The 23120-nt window shown below is 37.6% G+C and overlaps 2 protein-coding genes across 5 annotated transcripts in view; one reads left to right on the forward strand and one right to left on the reverse strand.

The window, feature by feature from the left end:
- Positions 1-494: 494 nt before the first annotated feature.
- Positions 495-5153, forward strand: LOC107674732 (apoptosis regulator BAX-like). The gene is made up of 6 exons (XM_016468825.1): positions 495-588; positions 2953-3001; positions 3087-3245; positions 3372-3507; positions 3598-3702; positions 4555-5153. Exons 1-6 carry the CDS (start codon positions 558-560, stop codon positions 4651-4653), a joined length of 579 nt encoding a protein of 192 aa, XP_016324311.1. The 5' UTR covers positions 495-557; the 3' UTR covers positions 4654-5153.
- Positions 5154-6795: 1642 nt separating this feature from the next.
- The window catches only part of LOC107674595 (mitogen-activated protein kinase kinase kinase 14-like), a 19340-nt gene continuing 3015 nt past the window's right edge, over positions 6796-23120 (reverse strand). Inside the window, exons 1-16 of one of the 4 annotated variants that reach the window (XM_016468614.1) lie at positions 20871-20955; positions 16996-17236; positions 16853-16892; positions 16555-16729; positions 15139-15510; positions 13435-13569; positions 13193-13322; positions 12978-13106; positions 11045-11143; positions 10797-10954; positions 10504-10654; positions 10068-10418; positions 8983-9092; positions 8643-8781; positions 7550-7650; positions 6796-7445 (exon numbers count right to left, since the gene is read on the reverse strand). In XM_016468614.1, coding sequence (XP_016324100.1) covers positions 7227-7445; positions 7550-7650; positions 8643-8781; positions 8983-9092; positions 10068-10418; positions 10504-10654; positions 10797-10954; positions 11045-11143; positions 12978-13106; positions 13193-13322; positions 13435-13569; positions 15139-15510; positions 16555-16729; positions 16853-16892; positions 16996-17227 — 2541 coding nt within the window. In that variant the 5' untranslated portion in view covers positions 17228-17236; positions 20871-20955 and the 3' untranslated portion in view covers positions 6796-7226. Of the gene's footprint in view, positions 7446-7549; positions 7651-8642; positions 8782-8982; positions 9093-10067; positions 10419-10503; positions 10655-10796; positions 10955-11044; positions 11144-12977; positions 13107-13192; positions 13323-13434; positions 13570-15138; positions 15511-16554; positions 16730-16852; positions 16893-16995; positions 17237-17536; positions 17696-20592; positions 20621-20870; positions 20956-23120 lie in introns of those variants that run through there. The other 3 variants (XM_016468616.1, XM_016468615.1, XM_016468613.1) reach the window with 3 other exon arrangements.

The following is a 23120-nucleotide window of genomic DNA, read 5'->3' on the forward strand; positions in this document are numbered from 1 at the left end:
TAAATGCTGTGGTGAAATCATTACTAGTACCTAATTAACAATTACTAGCAAGTACAACTAGCAGAAACTGTAATTCAGTAGAATGAAATTAATAGCTGACATCTGAACACAGAATAAGTTACCAGTAAGTAGCAACAGGAATAAGTAACGTTAGGCTACTAGTGTTTGATTAACCCTGTTAAGTCTGACATATGAAATATTAGTCAGATAAATAGAAGTTTATTAACCGTTGAAACGTGTCATCACAGTCTTGTGAAAAGGGTCCATTCCATACTGAACTCATACTCGAAGAGGAAAAACACCTTAATTACTTTAAGATATGCAATTTGGTGCAGAGGTTGTTATTTATATGGCCAAAAGTACATTGAAATTCTGCTAGATTGTAATATAAATCATGAGATTTTTTTATAACATGTCTAGAACGTTTCCTCTAAATCCCTGTTGTTGTTATTATTAATATTATTTGAACTGTGCTGCATCAGACTGGTGCGTGACTTCCTTCCTGCCCAAACGTGACGTCACAAAGCGGAAGAGTTCTCACTTATTTTTATGCTAATATGGCAGCGCCGTCGGGCGGAGGCGATACGGGTAAGTGCCGCTTTTATCTTCAAATGATGATTTTCGCCTGTTATTCCGATTCGTAACTCAAATGGCCAGCAAAGTATCTAGACTGACGCGTTAATGTGTATTAGAATACTATATACCACGTGAACTGGGAGTTTGCTCAGTGCCGTTCACTGTCTGTCTGAAACATGTCTGTACACATACCAATCACCGGACGATCCGGAGAGCCACTGATCATTAACGACAATGACACGAGCTAAACAAACAGATAAACCACAGTCTTCTTTGGCTCGGTCCCAAAGTGAGCCGTCTACACACACAACATTTTTGGGCATCGCTTGCGTTCCAAAAGAATTTATGAGCGTCATGGGCGCGTTCCAAATGGGCGATTTTTTTTTTTTCAGACCGCTCCGATGATTCCCAGAGATGCTGTCTTGGTAGGCAGCACCCTATTTTTTGAGACACAGCCTCTGTGCGCTTGTGTTGGCGGTGCTCGCATGCCCGATACCGCGATGTTGTTGATTTCCAGAAGAGGTGACATCATCGTTTCAGTGCTGATCTGTTAGGAGGGGGAGTAAACACTCATCACAGATGGGTTGCCCTCGATTTAAAGGTATAGTTCGCACACACAAAACCAATAAAAACGTCACCTTTGTCGCTTAATTATATGTTGTCCCAAACCTGTACCACTGTCTCCATTCTGTGGGACATTAAAAGAGATGTTAGGCAGTGTAACAGCCTCAATCACTATTCACTTTCATTGCATCATCTTCCATATAATGAACGTGAATGCAAAAGCATCACATACAGGTTTGAACCAACATGAGGGAGAGTGAATGATGACAGGGTTGTCATTTTTGGATGAACTATCCATTTAAAATCATGCTGCTGTATTAATAAAATAGGTCCTCCGTTTGTGTCATGGGGTCAAATTGACCCCAAATTATAATATTTATATATTAAGTGTGGGTGATATTATCAAAATCGTATTTCATAATGTGAGAAATTTTATTTCACGAATATAATACATGCATATGTTGTAACATTTATGTTGTAATTTTAAAAGCTAGTGAAATATCACAAGTATTGCTACAGGCAATTATTGAAGTAAACAATTAAATCGTCAGTAATAAAATAAGAACAAATAAATAACAAACAATAGGACAAATAAATACAATAAAACAAAGACACGAATGTGTAAAACGGTGCTTTAATTTTTTAGTAGGTTAGTCTAACAATAGGGTAGAAATTGAATAAAGTAATCAATCAAAAACATTATAATTTTTTTTTTCCCCAAAACTGTTTGCGTTCATTTAAGACGTAAGTGACTGTGTTCACATAAATACTTGCCAAGACAGGAGTTTTGAATTTTGGTTAATTTCATGGAAACCATTCAATGGGGGTTATTTTGACCCCAACACCATTGTAGACAAAATTTGTACAGCCTTTACAAAACACATCTATCTGTAGAAACTTTGCATGCGCATTCATGGCCCTAAATGAGAAAAAGTCACAACATTTCAAGAATAAATATTTCAACTAGTGTTTCATGCATTCATGTCAAATTGACCCAAACACACACACACACACACACACACACACACACACACAAACAAAGTTAAATACTTAAATGTGTTAAATACTTAAATAAGACCAGAAATGGATTTTGTTTCCAAGCTGCTTATTTTCATTTCTAGGTATCTGTAATGCTCAAAATGCTGTCTAGGTAGGCAGCTCACTAGTTTTGCAACATAGCCTGTATGTATTGTGCTGTTGTCAAGTGAAGATTTAAAGTCTTTTGTTTTATTTGAATATTTAAATAGGTGGTACTTAAAATGAGTTATTTATGATATGTACTTGAGGGATTTAGCTTGAGTGAGTCTCTTTCTCCATTAGACAGCTCATGCATTGCATACTTGTTTCTTTACATCAACTTTACTCACCAGGAAACTGAAACCAAATGTGTGCTGATTTATACATGCACTGCTGAGTCATGTCACAAACAATATGGAACGATTCCACTGTCAGATGCTTATCTGTTCTCTTTTAAGGTCACATCTGTGTTGTTAAACCTGTGTATTGACATTTGTACTTGAGTATATTTTACATCCCTTTTGTTTACTCTAAGTCAGTGGTTCCCAACCCTGGTCCTGGAGGCACCCCAACACTGCACATTTTGCATGTCTCCTTTCTCTGACGCACCAATTTCAGGTCTTGAAGTCTCTACTAATGAGCTGATGACCTGAATCAGGTGTGTTTGATTAAGGAGACATGCAAAACGTGCAGTGTTGGGGTGCCTCCAGGACCAGGGTTGGGAACCACTGCTCTAAGTGTCTTTCCTCACGATTTTGTATCGTTTTTAATTATTATTATTTCCAATATTTGAAGGCATTGGCAATGACCAGATAATTGCCTTGGGATCTGCACTTCTCAATAAGTGAGTATCATCTTATGTCTTCTTCCCATGTTCTCTGTGTTTGTTTTTGTTCATTACCTCTGTCAACTTGTCCCATCTCTCGCAGCTTCGTCTATGAACGAGTTCGTCGTCATGGGGACAGCGAAGCTGAAGTAACCCGAAGTCAGCTGGATGGTGTTGAGCTGTGCGACCCCAGCCATAAACGTCTTGGGCAGTGTTTACAGCAGATTGGAGATGAGCTGGATGGAAATGTGCATCTGCAAAGGTAATGGATTGTGGATGACATCGCAACTGTCTCTATGTACCAAGTCACCTGCTGTGCTCGGAAATGCCCACTGGATGGCAGTGTGCTGCAACTCATCCATACCTCTCCATTGTCATTTTGGTTTAGTATGGTAAATGACCCTGCTCTTCAACCAACTCAAGAAGTCTTCATGAAAGTGGCCCGAGAGATCTTCTCTGATGGGAAGTTCAACTGGGGCAGAGTGGTGGCGCTTTTCTACTTTGCGTGTCGGCTTGTCATCAAGGTGAAGACCTACACGAGCTCAATCTCAAATGGAAATGCATTGTTTTGATGTTTTAAATATTTGTCTTATTTCTTATTCATGCACTCCTAGGCTATTACAACCAGGATTCCTGACATCATCAGAACCATCATCAGCTGGACTATGTCCTACATTCAGGAACACGTTATTAACTGGATCAGGGAACAGGGTGGATGGGTAAGTCTTGACAGTGACTTTCTTATACAATCATTTCCTTAAAATCATGTGAAACGTCGGGTGTCGATGTGATATTTTAACACGGGCCACAATGACCTTTACCAAATCCACTGATGCCACAATAAACAAGATGCACAAAACAGCATGAACATTTAACTTTCGTAATGTGAAGCAAAATATCCAGGCAGTACTGTAGACATACACTACCATTCAAAAGTTTGTAGTCATTTATTTTTTAAGAAATTGATACTTTTATTCTGCAAGGATGCAATAAATTGATCAAAAGTGACGAAAGATTACTGTTTCAAATAAATGCTGTTCTTCTGAACTTTCTATTCATCAAAGAATCCTGAAAAAATATATCATGGTTTCCACGAAAATATTAAGCTGCACAACTGGTTTCAACATTGATATTAATGAGAAATGTTTTTTGAGCATCAAATCAGCATATTAGAATGATTTCAGAAGGGTCAAGTGACACTGAGCACCCATTTGACTTTGTCAGGAGAAAATTTTTTTTAATGGAATTTCTAAATTAATAATCCATGGTATCTATAAAAAAAAAAAAAACAAGTACCATGAAAATATATAACCTTTTTTTAAATAGAATACATTTCGAGAACTTAACTTGAAATTATTATTTTTTTCTTCCATTTAAAATATTTTTTCTTTATCATGGAAACATTCTGAAATATCATTGAACTAATACTTTCTGATAAAATATTATGAAAGCATTTTGTTTTGTTTTATTTTTTCATTTTTTTAATGAAAGCTAAAGTATGTGATATTCTCTGTATTAGAATACTCTCCCACTCTTGCCTTGTCAAATTTGCCTTTTTTTTCCTCCCTCAGGAGGGAATCCGCTCCTATTTCGGGACCCCGACATGGCAGACTATCGGCGTTTTCCTGGCTGGGGTACTCACCACAGTGTTGGTGATCCGCAAAATGTGAAAAGACTGACAGGAAGGTGGAGAGCGCGAGAAGAGAGAGTTGAGACAATGAACAGAGGGTGAAACAGACCAGCAAAGAAGAACAGAAAGATGAGGGGGAAGAGAAAGGGATTTGGAGTAGAGAAAATGGCCTCAACTAATCGAAAGAGAGAGAGGAGGAGGAAAGAGTGAGAGCAAGCATGATGCAACTGTCTCGAGCCACTCTTGTTACTGCGAAGCCTGTGCTCTTTCTCATCTACAACTTTAAACCTTGATAACATTTGCACTGAAAATCAGAGACTAATGCGTAAGAGTTCAGGTTTAGGCTTGATTTTAGCTATTTATTTTTAGTTTGGGCTTATGAGTGTCTACGTCATATAAAAGACTGGATTGGTATTTGATTTAATTTATAGACATTGTCTCAATGCAGAAATTTCAAAGTTAGGAGTCTCATATTCTCATATTTTGATTTTTTTTTGTCCTAAATTGTGCGTAATGACAGTCAAAATTACATTTGGTCAACAGTTAGCTTATAAATGGAATTATTATATATTATTATTATTATTAATTATTATTAATTATTATTATTATCTTTTATTTTTTTTTGAGTCCACTGTCATCTGAAAGAGTAGGAATGGGTTCAGAATTTCTCCTCTTCCTAATTCCTCCTCGCCTTTCTTTGTTGAGTGTCTCCTATAGTTCATCAGAATAGGGGCTGCGAAATGTCTATGAAGTTGATTGTACTTGAAAGTACAAGTTTAGCCTCTTAAGAGTTCATGAAATGTTTGTGCAGCCAACCAATCAGCACTCTGGTTGTGCGGTATGTGGGCTTGTCTTAGTCAGCGAGGCCCTCCTATGACAGGAATGGACAATACTAGAGACTCTTAAATGCATTAAACTTCTCAGAGCCACGGTGATCGTGTTTTCTTACAGAACCAAATATTTTCCTTTTAGAATAGTGGAGGACCTGCCTGACACTCCAAAGACTTCAGATGCAGGTGCAGATTCGTTCCACATGTGGGGACTTTGACGAAAAGCAGTTAGTTTGGCTTCAGCTGGTGCAAACATTCGGTCTTGCAGGACTTCTAGGCCGATTAGTTGAGCTTCTCCCCTCAGCAAAGTTTTCTCAGTACTGTATTTTTACGATGGTTAGCCAGACCCACTATCCTACATTTACATGCAATTGTTCTTTTTTATACACCTGTTTCTTTGTCTTTTGGTTGTTTGGGTACAATTTCATACTTTTCTATTTTTGATTGTTTCGTTGACAGTGCCTTAGGCTTTTTATGATACTAGCCACCACTTTTTCATCTTTTTCTACATCTTTGAAAACTGGTATAAAATTGTGCACCCTAAGGCAGTCTGTCTGCTGTGTGAGCCCATGAGTTTGTTTTGTAAGATGTAAAATGAAACAATAAATTGTTTTTCTGGATTTCAATATAAATGTGTGGTGTGTATTTTGGTAGAGAAACAGTTACTCTTTATTCAATTTTCCACATTTAATAATAGTAAAGGATCAAAACTAAGAAATGAACATACAGGAATTATGCAGTGAATGTTAAAAACTATATACTATTTACTAAATAAAAAGTATTTGTCTGAAAAACGAATTGGAAGCATTTAAGCATCAGCTTTTAGATAAAAACGTCTTCAAAATCCTGAAAAAAAATCAGCTTGTGTTCAAACTTCTGATTGTACGTAATTAAGTCATTAACTAAAACTATTCATTTTTTGTTAATTAAAATAACGCTGAAATAAAACAAGTAAACATTAGATGAAAAACGTACAAAAATTAGAAATGTTGCCTTGACCACTAACTAAGGTCATGTCACTGATCTATATAAATTATAGACTAGTGGTTTAAACTGAAATAGTAACATTTCTAACACGAAAACTTACCGTAAATAAAAAATAAAGCTAAATAGAAATATTTTTAAAAACAAATAAAAATGACAAGCACATAAAATTATGTGCTATGTAAAAACTAAACTTAAAATGAAGCTAAATATAAAAAATAATTGATAGTAATAAATAGCATAATGCTATAAATAATACTAAAATTGCACTGATGTAATGTGTCTGTTTTGTAGTTTTACTTCCAAAATGTTTGATTGGCATTCAAATCATTAATGCAATAAGATCTTCCATGTAATGTTATCATTAAAAAAAAACATTTATTGAAGGATTCTTTAAAACACAGTTAAAACATTCTTAGAAAGGAGATCAATGATTATTTCAAATTTTGATGTGCATCTTTATGTCCCACAGGTAAACCATACTGACATTGAAAACTAATTCATAAGTGCTCAGGGTTTAAGGCAAATACTTGATCGGCTAAAGGCTTTCAAATCTTGACATTAATCATGAAATTACTCCATGAAGGCCTACAATGATCTTCACAACACAGCACAACAAAAGATCTGCACAGTCAGTTAAAACAACTTGAAAATACTAAGAATGTAAACCAGTACTATGGCAATGGCTCAAAAGTTTGACAGGTGAGAAGCACAGATGAGATTCACGATTACAAATTCAATGCAAAAGTACTTTGATTGGAACAGAGTGCTTAACAGAAACTGATTGGGGATGGAGAGATCAATCTTTAGTCTCCAGCACCCCCTCTCTGATCCTCCAGCTCCATGGTAGTTTGCAGTTGGGGCCGAGCGTGCAGCAGGGGTTGTGTCCGTACTGATGATAGTGGCTGGAGTCGGGGGCCGGGACACAACGCAAAAACAGGCTGTTCTCTAGGACCTCTTTGTCATGGGGCACCAAGCAACCATCCTCTGTTTGCAGGCTGAACACGTTCTCTGAGATCTACCCGAGAGAGAAGATATTATCCTCTAGCAAGCACCAAGAGTAATGCAAATAAAACAATGTGCTCTGCATAACCACACTATACATACACACACACTGTTTACCTGATCGCTGATTCCTCTAGCAACGTGGCATACTTTCACCCCGGGCGTCTCCCGAATATGAAAGCATTTTCCATCAAAGTCCCTGATATAAACATCCACCCCTGAAGAAACAAAGAACAGATGTGAGCATGGCACAAATAACCCTAATAAATCGTCATCTAAAAATATCTCATACCAATGGTATGTGTGAATGGAAGTTCTTGTAGCTTAACTGTGTTTTGTGCCAATATGTGACAGATAGAAATATATACATGTCCCTAGACTTGCTGTTGTTAATAATATTAATAAATGATTATTATTGACAAAATATAAGGGATAAGGGATTTTCCCCTTATTACTGACTATACATAATTGAGTAATTATTTGGAAAAAACTTTACTACACAATACTGTCTTTGTTAAAAAATATTTAAAAACTAGACTACACTTTAAAAGTTTGGGGTCAGCAAGAAGTGTTTTTGGAAAGGATGCATTTAAGTGGCAGTAAAACATCTGTAATGTTATAAAAGATGTATTCAAATAAATACTGTTATGTGCTAGAAATGTCTATTCAAAGAATCCTGGAAAATGTATCGTGGTTTCCACCAAAATATTAAGTAGCACAAAAATTGATAATAAAATAAGCATATTAGAATGATTTCTGAAGGATCATGTGACACTGAAGACTGGAGTAATCATGCTGAAAATTCAGCTTTAATATCGCAGGAATAATTTAGATTTGAAAATATATTCAAATAGAAAACAGTTCTTTTAAATTGTAATAATATTTCAAAATTTTGCCGTTTTTACTGCATTTTTGATCAAATAAATGCAGCCTTGATGAACATAGGAGACATTCAAAAAAACATTTAAAACTGACCCCAAACTTTTGAACGGTAGTGTACATGCCATCGTTTCAAGTTAATTTGTTAATATTTATATTACTATTTCACTTTAAATAGCATAATGTTGTTGTTTGTTTTTCTGGGATATCGAGTATCACAAAATTTCACTGATGCTGGTATGGACTGCTAACAGTTTGGTATCGTGCCAACCCGCTGGTTATGTAATGATGCTTTGCATTCCTCTAAAGTAATCAGTTGTTGTTCACACACCATCAAAGCAGCGGGGCAGAGGTTGATGCGTGGGGGCGAGCCAGTCCCTGCTGAAGCTCTGGCCATCTTGTTGGCTATTGTAAGAAAACACGCCTGAGCTAAGATCATCGCCAGGGCCGACTGACCAACGTCCTGAATCCTGGAGGAGAAAAAAAAAAAACTTTGAATTTCAAATAAGTTGTAATTGGTTAAACTGAGATGCTTTACTAGCAAACAACAGGTGATGGTTGTCAAGAAGTTAACCACCACTCTTAACGTCCTTATAATGTATTTACTAGACATGTATCAGGTTATGGGGAATTACAGGCTGCCTCATATTCAGCATTCTGGGTTTGTTTACCTTCTTGTCAAAGTTTTCTCTAGTGGAAGGGCAGTCGCTACAGATACAAGAGAGCAGCTGCTCCTGTAGCTCAGCAGAATGAGGCAGGGAAAGACTGCTCAGGTAGAAATCTGCAGAGAGAGTGAGACATGTGTTACATGCTACAGTTCAGATGGCTGTAATCACAAGAATGGATATTGACCAGCAGCTGAGATTCCATCCTAATATTTTTGATGCAAATTTTGGGATATGGGATAGAAAACAAAAATGCTAAACGAAGACACCAAAATGCAAATAATATATATAAAACATATATGCTCGCTTGAGGTGGATACAATTTTATGTGCATAAATTACTATATGAACACATTTAACAAATAAAATCCTACAATATCTCAAGTCTCAAATAATTCACATCTAAAATAGTGTTTATTCTACATTATCGTTCAGAAGTTTGGGGTTGGTAAGATTTATTTTCATCGAAATCTCTTATGCTCATCGAGGCTGTATTTATTTGATCAAAAATACAATAAAAATTCTGAAATTTTATTACAATTTAAAACTGTTTTCTATTTTAATATAGTTTAAAATAGAATTTATTCCTGTGATGAAAAGCTGAATTTTCAGCTTCATTACTCCAGTCTTCAGTGTCACATGATCCTTCAGAAATCATTCTGATATGAGCAAGAAACATTTCTCATTATTATCTATGTTATAAATAGTTGTGCTGCTTAATAATTTCGTGGAAAGTGATACGTTTTTGCATGATCTTTTCAGGGTGTTATTTTGTAACATTATAATTTTCTTTACTGTCACTTTTGATCAATTAAATGGTTCTTTGCGGAATAAAAGTGTATTTTTTTTTATCTTACCCAAACTTTTGTACAATAGTGTGTTTAATAAAAGAAGTGAAGTGGCTTCTAATTCCATTTCTATTATTTTGTAACAATTTTCCCAGAAGTGACAATGGAAACAATCTGCAAACTGTTTCTACGATTTTCGACATAAATTAAATTCACAACTGGGATGGAAATACAGCTACTATGAATCTGAAGAACAGCGTAAAGCTAGCCGCTATGAATATGACTTGATCAGATGGTGGCTCACCTTTCTCCAGTCTCCTCAGCTCTTGTTCCGGCTCCGGCTCAGTCTTATTGATGATCCGTGGCTCAGGTGAAGTGTTTTGAATGTGGAGCAGTGACTTCGGAGGACAGTGGTCATCGTTTCTTGTCTCCTCTGTCTGTTTCCACTGTTTTACCTTTTCTGGCTTCTCATTACATTCCCCATCACCCACATTCCTCTTGTGCTCCGAGCTCATCCACTGCAGCTCAGAGTTATCAGAGGACATGGTTTGGTGGGATGTGGTGGGTGTGGCTGAATAGGCGGGGTCTGGATTCTCTGGCTTCCCTAGTGGCTTCTGATAGGGTCCTCCTCTCGCACGGCTGCGAAGTCCCCCGACTGCAAATAAATTGATTTGTTTTTTAAATTGAATGAAATTGAATATACAGGCATTTGTATATGTTTCATGATTATTTATTGTTACCTCCTTTAAGTGCTTTAGCAGTTTTAACAAAAAGTTCTTTGGCAGAAGCTCGTTTGATTGGATCTTTCTGCAGTCCTGCTTTTATGACATCTGCTGTATAGGAGCTGCAGTCACATGGAATTTCCCTCAGTGGCGGAGGCTCTTCTGCTATCTGTCACCATACAAACACAAACAATACTTCTTAAATGTTTGGTTAATGCAAATCTTGTAGGTGTCACAAAACATTCAATAAAATAAAATGTGACTTTAAAAGTGGGAAGGGCTTATTTAAACAGTTCCCAGTCGTAGCTTACCTTGAGGAAGAGTGGGCGGGAATAGTAGCGGGTCCACGGATGACAGCCGTTGAGCATGTGCAGAAGCATACAGCAGCTGCTCCAGATGTCTGCTTTTGAAGAGCGCGGCTCATTGAGCAACACCTCAGGTGCCATATGAGTTTCTGTGCCTTTCAGACCTAAACGCATACAAAATTAGTTGGTCAACTTATGTGTGTGTCTATGTTCACTTGAAATATGTGTTTGAGGCTCTAATGAAATGTACTTACTCTTACAATAACTAAGCCCTTGTTTGTCCAATCTCTCGGAGTATCCAAAGTCGCACAGGAATGCATCTTTCCCATCTTCTGACAGCAAAATGTTATCCGCTACAAACATGAAAACACAAAGTGAGCTTTTAAAATGTAACTGTTGTACAAATGATGCAAAATTGTTGTACTAATGTACAAAATGATCAAATAAATGCATAATTGTTGTGCATAAGAAACTTCTTTTTTAAAAAGATAAAAACTCTTATCAACCCCAAGCTTTTGAACAGTAGTATCTTTGAGTGAAACAAGGTATTCAAATACATCCCCCCTCCTGAAACACCTCAAGCATTAAATTACTTAACTCTATCTACTGGTAAGATTTCAGAATGGATGCAGTACCTATATACACTGTACATATACTTTAGCCCAAAACTATGCCCTACATAGCTATCTGACTACTAGTTAACATTAACTAGTAACCCATACAAGCGCGAGCCATTACAAAAGCTGTTTCATTACATCTATTTTCATAATGCAATACTGTTGAATCATGCCCAATAAGACTAGCGATGTGTATTTACAAAATAAATATGTCTGTCAGTGGGCACATCTCTTCCCATAAGTCTCTGCTCTAGAAGTGGTGATTGGCCGGTTCCAGGAAAAGTTAAAATTGGAGTGTGTGAGACTTTCAGTTTCTACATTGCAAACCACAACTTGTCAACTGAAGAAAAAAAAAAAGAAAGAAAAAAAAAACTAGATTAAATTACTGATAATCAGACTATTTGGACAGCAGATGGCGCTGTAGATGTCAACGTAGAAAGGTTTGTTTTACCGCTTGCTTGAATTGAACTGCCCTTTATTAATCTGAATGGCTTATAAAGACATAAAGCTGCTCATTTAATCTCTTGTGTCCATCTGCATAATGTATGGTCAGTTCTTCAGGCCGTGTCTAGTGGCTTTCTCTTGATCTCGCTGTCTCTTCTCCCTCCCCCCCTCATCTGAACCACATGAGTCATGCTGCGGGAAATTCCCAGCCCTGGCTTGCTCACATTGTACTCTGATCTCCTCTCTCTCACCACAGGTGCTGTTTGTCTCACCCTATTCCCCGGAAAAACAACTAAAGCCAGCCACAAAACACAGCATTAGAATCAACTTCCTCAGCAGCAAATCTGTAGTTCTTCAAATTGCTTATGGCTCTACGTAACACATTTGTTTAAAAAAACGTGTCATTTGCTTACAGTGTTTTCTGTAGTAAATTTGAAAAGACCCAATTCATAAGGCAATTTTATTGCACATATATTACTCTTTTATAGCTCAGGAGGCATGGAGTCCACCAGTACACGTCAGTGTTGTTTTTGTATTATTTTTACACTATTATAGTTTTTTTTTTTTTCATATTATGAATTGGCTCATTTCATTTTTATTAGCTCATTTTCATTTTTATATGTTCAGTTTTCATTTTAATTTTAGTTTCAGTTTTAATAATTTTATTATGTGCTTTTGTCAATGTTATTGGATTTTTTATATTGCTACTTTTTTAGTTTTAGTAATTTTATAACTTAAACTTAATTAAAATGCTGAATTTTGATATCTTGGCACATCTCTGAGACATGTGGAGATGTGGAGATTACAAGGGTCATTTTATTTCACAAAAAAAGTCTCCACATTTCTTCCACATTTAATCTCAATTGTTGTTTAGAAGAAACAATTGCGATATTAATCTCACTTGTGATTTTCCCATTTTCCACATAAATAACGTGGAGACATTAAATGTCAATATCATGTCATCCTTCCACACAAATGAAATAGAGACAGTCTAGATTAGTGAAGAGAGGACAGAACAAATGCTCAAGCTTTTTGACTTTTAAGACTCCACATAGCTTCCACCCTTCTCGACCAATTAAATGCTTCAGTGGCATTTTTAGCTATCCAGCCCTCACTCTGGACGTACCTTTGATGTCCAGGTGAAGGACCCGCTTCCTATGCAGGTGGTTTAGTGCCCCCAGTACTTGCTGAAGGTAGTGCAGGGACAGATCCTCTGGCAGGCGGCCTCGTTCCTCCACCAGCTGTCCTAGAGAACCTGAAGAGAGTGCAAAGTCAAACATCTCCATCCATCATCACAAATTAAGAGGTTGTGTGTCTACGAAGGCGCTTCTGAACACTTACTGGATTTAAGGTCCATGAAAAGGATGATGGAAGGACCTTCACGCACCACACCAAAGAGTTCCACCACCTGAGGAGACTGCAGGGCACTCCACGAGCCCACCTCCTCGCTGCTGAAACTCACCAACGGCACCTGAAAACACACACACGAGCATCCACACATCAACAGACAGTAACTTGCATTTGAAAACCAGCAGTGCCATCAGTCAGAACAATAAGATGGACACAAAGGGGGGCACAAATACCTTTTTGGCAGCACACATGAAGCCGGTGCCTTTGTCTTTGATGCTGTAGACTTCTCCGAAGGAGCCCTGCTTGAGAAATCTACAGCGTTCATACTCCCGTCCCTCTCTGTACTCATAATTCACTGGTTGTAGCCCCTAAAAAAGGGATGCGAGATGTTGATGTCAAATGATGTTATGGATGTTGACTGGCAAATATGGTGTTCAAGCCATGTTACAATACACAATATAGTGACCCATATAACAAGCTACTGTGTTCATCACATCGCAGCATACATCTCCCCCTTTTTACATTTAGATGACCTTTTCTGTCATTTTGCATTTTGTACATACAAATTATTTAATACCTAAATTAACTTTTATTTTTTTATTTATTTAGACAGAAAAAGCGTAGAATTATAATATATAACATTTAATATCTAGTTATCTGTGTGTGCATGTAACTACACTACCATTCAAATGTTTGGGGTTTGTGAGATTTTTTGTAGTATTTCTAAAAGAAGTCTCTTATGCTTACCAAGGTTGCATTTATTTGATCAAAAATACAGAAAAAACAGTAATATCATTAAATATGATTACATTTTTATATAAATGTTTTGTATTTAAATATATTTTAAAATGCAATTTATTTCTGTGATGCAAAGCTGAATTTTCAGCATCATTACTCCAGTCTTCAGCGTCACATGATCTTTTAGAAATCATTCTAATATGCTGCTTAAGAAACATTTCTTATTATCATCAATTTTGAAAACAGGTGACAAACAACTTGGATAATTTTTTTCAGGATTCTTTGATGAATAAAATGTTCAGAAGAACAGCATTTATTTAAAATATATATTTTTTATAACATTATAAATGTCTTTACTGCCAATTTTGATCAATTTAATGCCTCCTTGCTGAACAAAAGTATTAATTTCTTTAAAACTTACCTCAAAGATTTGAACGGCATTATATAGCTAAATTCTTTTTAGTGTGTTTGTTCATAAAAAAAAAAAAGTTCATTTCGTGAAAAAGTAAAACAACTTTATTAATGTTACTTTAATACTTACTAAATATTTATCCATCTTTCATAATGTACCTTATAATATTGTGATGGCTAAATAAGCTATTTTAGTGTTTTATTTTAATATTTTTTAACAAATTACTATAGATCTATGGTATCTATCATGTTTATTGTTATAGGCCATAATTTCAATACTGATGCATCTTTATTACTTAATTGTTAAAAGGTTCTACAGAACTACTGAAAATGTCATAATTCAGAGCACATGACTAGCACAGTAAGTGTGTGAAGTGATGTTTTTTACTGTTTGCTTATTTCTATTTGCAAGGAAACTCCCTAAGCAGAACTAGGCTGGTGAGGTAAACACGAAACCCCACTGAAAGCAAGAAAAACAGGAAATCGACGACCGCAAGTCAACTTGGGCTACGTGAACACATGCATGCATGTGTGCTTTAGTTTCTCACTCTCTCTCTCTCTTCCTCTCTGTATTAGTAAGCCTATGTTGTCTTTATCTGTATTGTCTTTCTAGAAGATTCAGGTTGCGTGTGCCTGTATGACTTTTAGGTTGTGTACTTGTATGTAAATTTGGATCTTTGCGTGCAAGACAACAAATCTATGCATCATGCTCTTTCGGTATGAGTTCACACATGTGTCAATTTCAACATGCTTTAACGTCATGTGTTTTAAATGCCATTTAAAATCACCTCTTTGAACAGGATCCCTTCATTCTTGTCGCTCTCCTCTCTTTCGTCCTCATCCCTCTCCCTCTCCTCTCTCAGCACATCTTTGACGAAGCAGTATGCAAAGCAGGGATCTTCAGTTGTAACAAAGTTCCTCAGGGCTGTAGCAGCCAGAGGGCATTCAGTCTCACTTCTCAGGGAAGAATTCAGCTCCTCACTCTCTTGGCCGTAGTTCTGGCAGGAGGAGAGGCTCAGTAAGGAGGTCTGCTGGGACTCCCACTGATAAGGGTTTGACGGGCCCTCTGTTTCCTGCACAGACACCCTCTCCGTGCTGAGGCCACTGCTGCTGTATGTAGTACTACTGATACTGCTGCTGATGCACACAGGATCTATAACCTGAAACAACAGGACACAACAAAGTTGATTGGACTATTAGAGAGAAAGTCATTGAGAAGCACTGTATAAACCAATGCTGATAACTTATAAATTCCATTTGGACCTGTAAATGTGTCCCTTAGGTAAAATGCTTCAAGCCTCTAGGGAGAGCTAAAGATGAGCTTTGTTTGACTCAATCATTAGCTAATCACTCAATTCCCTCTGGGACATAATATAAACACAGCTGAGACAACAGTCTAGTTTTAAATCAACAGATAGTCTATATATATACAGTATATATATATATTCAGTTTGAAAACAGTGCTTCCAACCTAAGTAACATTTTCAGACATCCTCAAAACTACGCTGGTGAGATACAGAGAAAACCTAAGGCAGTATCTCATGCATCCCTCATGCATTACATAATCCCAGGGTGCACTGTGATAAGATCAGTGAAAATTTGCATCCATAAATGATTAAGTAGTAAATAACAATTTTTTATTCACTACTGAACAGTATCAACAGAAATTGTGCCATTTTATTAAAAAAAGCACTAATTCAGTTCACTTTGTAGTGCTTAATAGTTTCAAGCTGTTATCTTAGCAACATGGTAATGTCAGATTCTGCTGGATTCAACTGCTTAGTTCAATAACAGAGTTAAGGCCTGTTCACACCAAGAACAATAACTATAATGTTAAATGTATTAGCGTCTGAACCACTCTGGCTGACCATTTTTTTTATTGTTCATTAGATGGGAAAACATGTTCTAAAAGCAATTCCAATGATATCGCTCTTCTGTCGTTACCGTTATAGCTGTGGTGTGGACTTTGGAATTAGAATGATTATTAAAATGTTACAACTACAGTTATCTTAATAACCTTGTTAAGCCTGTCTGAAGTCACACGTCACCTTTTCTGGGTCCAAGCACTTTATCAGATCCCAAAAGCAAACAACAAAAGATTCTAATATGAAGCCGTGTAATATATCTTTTATTAAATTCAACCCAATTTGTTTGATGCCCTCCCCTCAGCTCTATGACAATTACAGCAATTAATTCGGTCTAACCTGAATAAGAGATGATGAATGGAACTCGCCGCTGTCCTGTTCTGGCACTCCGGTGACTTCCACAGACTCGCTCGCTCGGCTGTCCTTCTCACCCCGTTTTCGCCGATGTTTCTTATGCCGCTTCTTCCTGGGACGACTGCGAGAAATAGTGCCAAGAAGCGACTGGGAGGAGATGCTAAAATGCGACCCATTTTGTGGTGGAAAATATATGTCAGAACACATGAAGACATAAGTAAGTTGCAGTGATATATTAATTCCTGGTATTAAAAGAGAACATAATGAAACATAATGACTTTACCTGCCATTGGGGCAGAACTCCTGTGAATCCTGGGACTCACCTGTGGAAAAGGGAAACAATTTAGCCCAAATCTATATTTGGATAAAAACACTGAGAAATCATCATGAGTTCCTCTGTTTGAGTCTTTTTAAATCAGTACTTACACTCTGCCTGTGCAATAATCGTTTGTTTCTCTGTCCTGTGTGTCCACTCATAATCGGCAGTTCCTTGATACATGACATTCTTGAGGTAGTTACTCAAGTGATGTATTTTGTCCAGCTCTCCTCCTTTGCTCTCTGTGCGAGAGGCTGGGCTCGAGCCGGGGCAGTTGAGAGCTTTAATATCTCTTTGGGCCATGTGGGAGAACGGGACAGTGGAGTTCAAAAATCGCTGCATCTTGAAATTCTACAAAACAAAGAAAAAGTTCAATACATCAGTTCAGTCTCATATTGCTCATACGACAGAAGTAACATTGGATGTGTCACTAAATCTCACAGTGCTTAAATATGATCCGTCATTCTCTTTTTGTCTCAAGCACACACACAGCCTGATCGAAACCGCTTTGTGGATAAAGATCCCACACACCTGGCCTTCACTAACCGGTGCTGGCTATGCTAACTGGCAGGGGAGGGTATTTTCTTTCAAATACAAATTCATTAAATCTTCCCTCTAACAGTGATTGGTCACAAATCCTGAACTTTGTACCCGCTGAAGGCAACAGAGGACACTGCTCTGTGTTTTCAGTCAACACAAAGACTCTATTCTTCACTTTTACACTTCCTGCTCCTCAAGACTGATCTATGGAGCGGGGGGAGCCGCTGAGGGCGAAACATGAGCCTTCTGCTTATCAAAATGAAGGCAGGCCCTGTGCGGATCACACCACCGCTGCTGTGTTTTGGCACTGTTTGACAGGATGATGTTGTACAACCCACATTAAAGTAAGCTAACCAGTCTAACTATAATCCCCTGGCTATGCTAACTGGCAGGGGAGGGTATTTTCTTTCAAATACAAATTCATTAAATCTTCCCTCTAACAGTGATTGGTCACAAATCCTGAACTTTGTACCCGCTGAAGGCAACAGAGGACACTGCTCTGTGTTTTCAGTCAACACAAAGACTCTATTCTTCACTTTTACACTTCCTGCTCCTCAAGACTGATCTATGGAGCGGGGGGAGCCGCTGAGGGCGAAACATGAGCCTTCTGCTTATCAAAATGAAGGCAGGCCCTGTGCGGATCACACCACCGCTGCTGTGTTTTGGCACTGTTTGACAGGATGATGTTGTACAACCCACATTAAAGTAAGCTAACCAGTCTAACTATAAGGACTCATTTTGGTACTGAAAATGTCCTAATTTAGAACATTATATCAAAGCATTATCTCTGATGAATTACAGAAGTAAGCTTGTTATCATAAACCTAACATCAGTGACTACTTCTCACTACTTCATTGTGGGTATATGTGGGAGGTAAACGTATCAAGAAGATCTTTTTCCTTGTTTGACTGGTTTATGATATATTTTCAAATCAAATTCCTCAGAAGGTGTGGTTCAAATTTTTCTTCTACTTTCTCATTGTTTTGAAATACAGTAATGCTTTTGATAATGGAACTTAGTATGTATGAGAAATAGTAGTTGTGCCTTGCCTTAAGCATTAAACATAGAACACCTTAAGGCTGGAATACACTACACAACTTTAGAAGTTGACGCTAGTTGCTGAAGTCAGAGCCAGTCTGCAGATTTTGTTAGTTGCCAGATTTTATAGAAAATTACGCAGTTTAAGATGCCGATTTTTTAGCTTCAGACTATGAATCCATCCAGTCGGTGGATATCAAACATGTTTGATATTTTGAACCAGTTTTAGAACACATGTTGTTTTCATTTGTTAAGCGTCTCCTAGCAACAAGACACACATTTCTGCTTAAGTTTGTTGTGATCTGAATGATTTTAAAGTCTGGTAGTGTGTGATCCTCAGTTGTTTAGTGTATGACGCCCAGTGTTTTAAAATCTGTTCAGAGTCGGGTAGTGTATTCCAGACTTTAGCAACTGTATAGCAACCAATAATTGCCCTTTGGGCTTATAATAAACTTTGAACCTTTGAATAAACTAAAACCACTCAGAACACCAAATTTTGCAGAAGGCGTGGTTCAATCTTTTCTTCAACTACATTGTCTGCAAATACAGTAAAGCGTTTGTTAGTGGAGCTTGTTAAGTATGAACAAAAGTAGTTGTGCACTGCAAAGTATTAAACTTTGGTCTACATCTTGCCTCTTTGAACATGAATGATGCCTTAAAACTGTGCCACTCAGTGTATGATGCCCAGTGTTTTAAAATCTGTTCAGAGTCGGGTAGTGTATTCCAGCCTTTAGCAACTGTATAGCAACCAATAATTGCCCTTTGGGCTTATAATAAACTTTGAACCTTTGAATAAACTAAAACCACTCAGAACACCAAATTTTGCAGAAGGCGTGGTTCAATCTTTTCTTCAACTACATTGTCTGCAAATACAGTAAAGCGTTTGTTAGTGGAGCTTGTTAAGTATGAACAAAAGTAGTTGTGCACTGCAAAGTATTAAACTTTGGTCTACATCTTGCCTCTTTGAACATGAATGATGCCTTAAAACTGTGCCACTCAGATCACCTTAGCAACTGTATAGCCACTAGGGTTGGGCGATGTCTACCAAATTGGCATCAGACGATGTCTACATTGAAACATCATGATGGACGATGACATCGGGGGGCGGGGCGGGGTGCCCGAAGCGTGAAACAAATAACACGTTCTAAGGAGCCACTAAAAGGTTAGCCGCTTGCTAGCAGTAGCCTGTTGCATTACAGTACATGCAAATGTGTGGTAAGTACTCCCGCTCCATAGTATAGAGTCCTTGTGATCGCGAATCTCAAAAGTGAAAGTGAAAGTAAAATGAGAGCGCGCAATCGAAAGCAGTTTCAATAGCAGCTCCCTGCAATTTATATACAGTCGCCCATACTTACCCAACGATATAATTGCGAGAAAAAGTATTGAAATATTTTTTTTTATCCTCCCATATAGGCTATTTATTCCCTTTAGGGTTTCCGTAATACACTTCATTTCCAGGAATCACGATGTCAGCTTAACATCGGCCCAACCCTAATAGCCACAAGTTAAAACTGCTCAGAACACCTTAGCAACTGCAAAGAAACAAGCTAAAATCACTCACAAAACTGCACAGAGGCCAAGAGCACCTTTGCAACCACACTAGCAGCCGCCCACATCACTCTAGCATTGTGGCGGCAGGCCCTGCAAACAACAACCACATTTTCTCCTTTCTAGCTTTTATAACTGCACAATCATTTAGCTAAGTAATACTGCGTTTATAAAATGCATCAAATATGCAAATTGAAAAATGTCATTTATTTGTAGTGAGATAATTATTCCTAAAGGTTTTTCATGATATGAATACTCTAAAATCTGAACAAGCAAGTCTTTTTCTTCTGTTCAGCTGGAAAGATCTGCACAGCCTAGAGAAACTCTGCAAGGTCTCACACAGTTACAGCATGTTGCATCAGTGAGCCTTTATATGACCCCAGTTAATCTGTCCCACACTCTCCCTTTCCCTCTCTCTCTCTTATACCTCTACACTAAGAGAAAACAGGCCTCCATCTAAAACCAACGTCATCCGTGTAGACGCTGCCAAAGGCTTATTGGCTGCAAGGAGCCAAATCCTCCATTTTAATAGCTAAAGGAGAAGCTGTTACATAATCAAAATGACTTCAGAGAGCACTCACAGCACTGTGGGAAGATAAAAATCCATCTGACAGCACTCCATACATGAGCAATGGAAAAATGTTGCAAGAAAGTCCTGCAGTCGAGCAGCCTGTAGTTCCTCACACTGAGAGCAGTTTCACACCGCATGATCACATGAGACCCCAGCAGAGACTGACATCATGAGACCGGCAGTGCTTACTGTCCTTTCCATTATAGCACAGCCATCTGCATTCATTAGCAAAACTCACCCATTTTAATCAGGCTCACAAGAAAAAGCAAGAGAGAGAAGAAAACATACCGCTTTTAAAATACAGCTTCAAATGCACAGAGCAAAGTGTGTGAGATCTCGTATGATGTGATCCAAATAGTCGTTTACTAACACTATCACAGCCGGTCCCTCCTCTCTCTTAGTCAGCTACACCTCTAACGATTGATCCTGCTGGCGCTCTGCCATGTTGAGAGTGGCTGCGCTCTGATTGGATAGAGCTGATTTACGGGAAATCCATCTCCATTTCCCCTCCCTGCGCTGCCCTCCTTCTCCTCCTGAGGCTGCAGTCAGGCTCTCAGTAACTTCACCTGCCTGAAAGCCTCTCGTTCTTTAACTGAACTTTCTCTTGTACAATTAGATCCACCTCAAATCCTTACTTTCCATTTATGTGTTGTATGTCTCTGTTTTTGGCATTTATCATCTTAAAGGGATAGTTCACCAATTATTATTCTGTCATCTTTTACTCACCCTCATGTCATTCCAAACCGGTATGACTTTCTTTCTTTGTGGACAATAAAAGATATTTTGAGAAACCACTGTTCTTTAAAATATCTTTTATGTTCCAGAGAAAAGGTAAAATCCCCTCATCAGAAGACCTCATTAAATTGAGAAAGGTCAGATCTTGCTCATCTAGTGTAACCTCACAATTCGCTGACGAATATCTAAGCCTACATCCAAAATGCTGTCGTAATATCACTCAGTGCACAAAGCTAAGTTCAATAACTGAAGCCCAAAGTGTACTTTGGTTTTTACATGTACACAATGGGGCATGCATATAGTGCAAAGTACTAAGAAGTTATCCAGTTATAAAAAGTTGCTGATGACAGTGAATAGAAGCATTAGGGCCACGATTCTCACAAAATGTATGCAATAAAAAAATAGCAGCTAAAAAGACTTTTGTCCCTAAATGACTTCTATGTATACACCTAACAGCTACATACCATGCTTGTTTTTTATAACTGGTTTGACTGCTTCACTGAATAGTTTTCAAGTTAGAAATAACTTAGCCAGCTAAAAGGTATGTCAATACAATAAACAACCTCATTACATCACTATTTTCTCTTTGAAGGAAATGGAGCTGAAACATTTTTATGAAGATACACACTGCCATTCAAAATCAGTACGGTTTTTTTTAATAAATGAATAATTGTATTCAGCAAGGATGCATTAAATTGATCAAATGTGACAGTAAAGACATTTATTATGTTACAAACTATTTCTGTTTCAAATCCTGTTCTTTTGAGCTTTCTATTCATCAAAGAATCCTGAAAAAAATGTATTACGTTTTACACTAAAATATTAAGCAGGACAACTGTTTTCAACATTCATAATAATAGGAAATGTTTCTTGAGCACTAATCAGCATATTAGACTGATTTCTGAAGAATGATGGGAAACAGACATGATTTTTACTGCATTTTTGATCAAATAAATGCAGCCTGGTGAGCATAAGAGACTTCTTTCAAAAACAACTTACCGACCCATACATTTAAATAGGGATGCACCGAATGTTCGGTAACCGAAATTATTCGGCTGAAAATAGCAAAAAAAGCTCTTTCGGTGTTTGGCCGAATAAGTGAAAAGAGAGAATAAACTGTACCGAACAATGATGTGACGCGATCAAATAGCAACCAGAGTAGAGTGAGAGGCGCAATGCAACAAACATGTCAGCAGTGTGGAAGCATTTAAAACTGTCTGAGAAAGACACAAAAATAATTTCAAGCACCGACAGCGAGAGACTGTTTAGTACTGCATCACATGTCTTCGATGAGAAGAGGAAGGGGTGATTGTTGCTGGTTACTGTATGATGATTGAAATTGCGAAATGGCCTTAAACAATTAGTAAATAAACTGCAGAACGTTATGTTTTCTAATACACGCACGAATTGCATGTATTCTGACAGCGCTGCAAGAGCTCGCGGTGCTATCTGCTCGTTAACCAGAATTCAAAGTCCAAAGCGCGAGGAACGTCTGCGCTGAAACAGTGTTACTCCTCAGTTGCTCAGTCACATTTTTATGATTTTTGTTACAAGGCACGTGACAATGCGATACGAGCGACGTATTCGTAATGACTCATTTATAAATCTGCTGTTGTCAACAAAAAGAAGCGCTGAGGTCTTCCTGAGCATTTCTGCCAAAATAAAAGTTGAGAAAAAGCAAGAACTCCATCATAAATATTAGTATTGTATTTTTACTGTTGTTCTGTAAAATAAAATAAAAAGACAATAATAATGATAATAATTTCAACAGCTCTGTTAATGCAACATTTATTATAACATACA

This window comes from Sinocyclocheilus anshuiensis, unplaced genomic scaffold (assembly GCF_001515605.1).
Source record: "Sinocyclocheilus anshuiensis isolate Anshui unplaced genomic scaffold, SAMN03320099.WGS_v1.1 scaffold152, whole genome shotgun sequence".
Taxonomy (NCBI): Eukaryota; Metazoa; Chordata; class Actinopteri; order Cypriniformes; family Cyprinidae; genus Sinocyclocheilus; species Sinocyclocheilus anshuiensis.

Excerpts from the sequence above, each read along its gene's own strand:
- LOC107674732 (XM_016468825.1), top strand. The coding sequence starts at position 558 with ATGGCAGCGCCGTCGGGCGGAGGCGATACGG. Across the intron at positions 589-2,952 it reads GTCGGGCGGAGGCGATACGG|GCATTGGCAATGACCAGATA; the intron begins GTAAGTGCCGCT and ends CAATATTTGAAG. Across the intron at positions 3,002-3,086 it reads GGATCTGCACTTCTCAATAA|CTTCGTCTATGAACGAGTTC; the intron begins GTGAGTATCATC and ends CATCTCTCGCAG.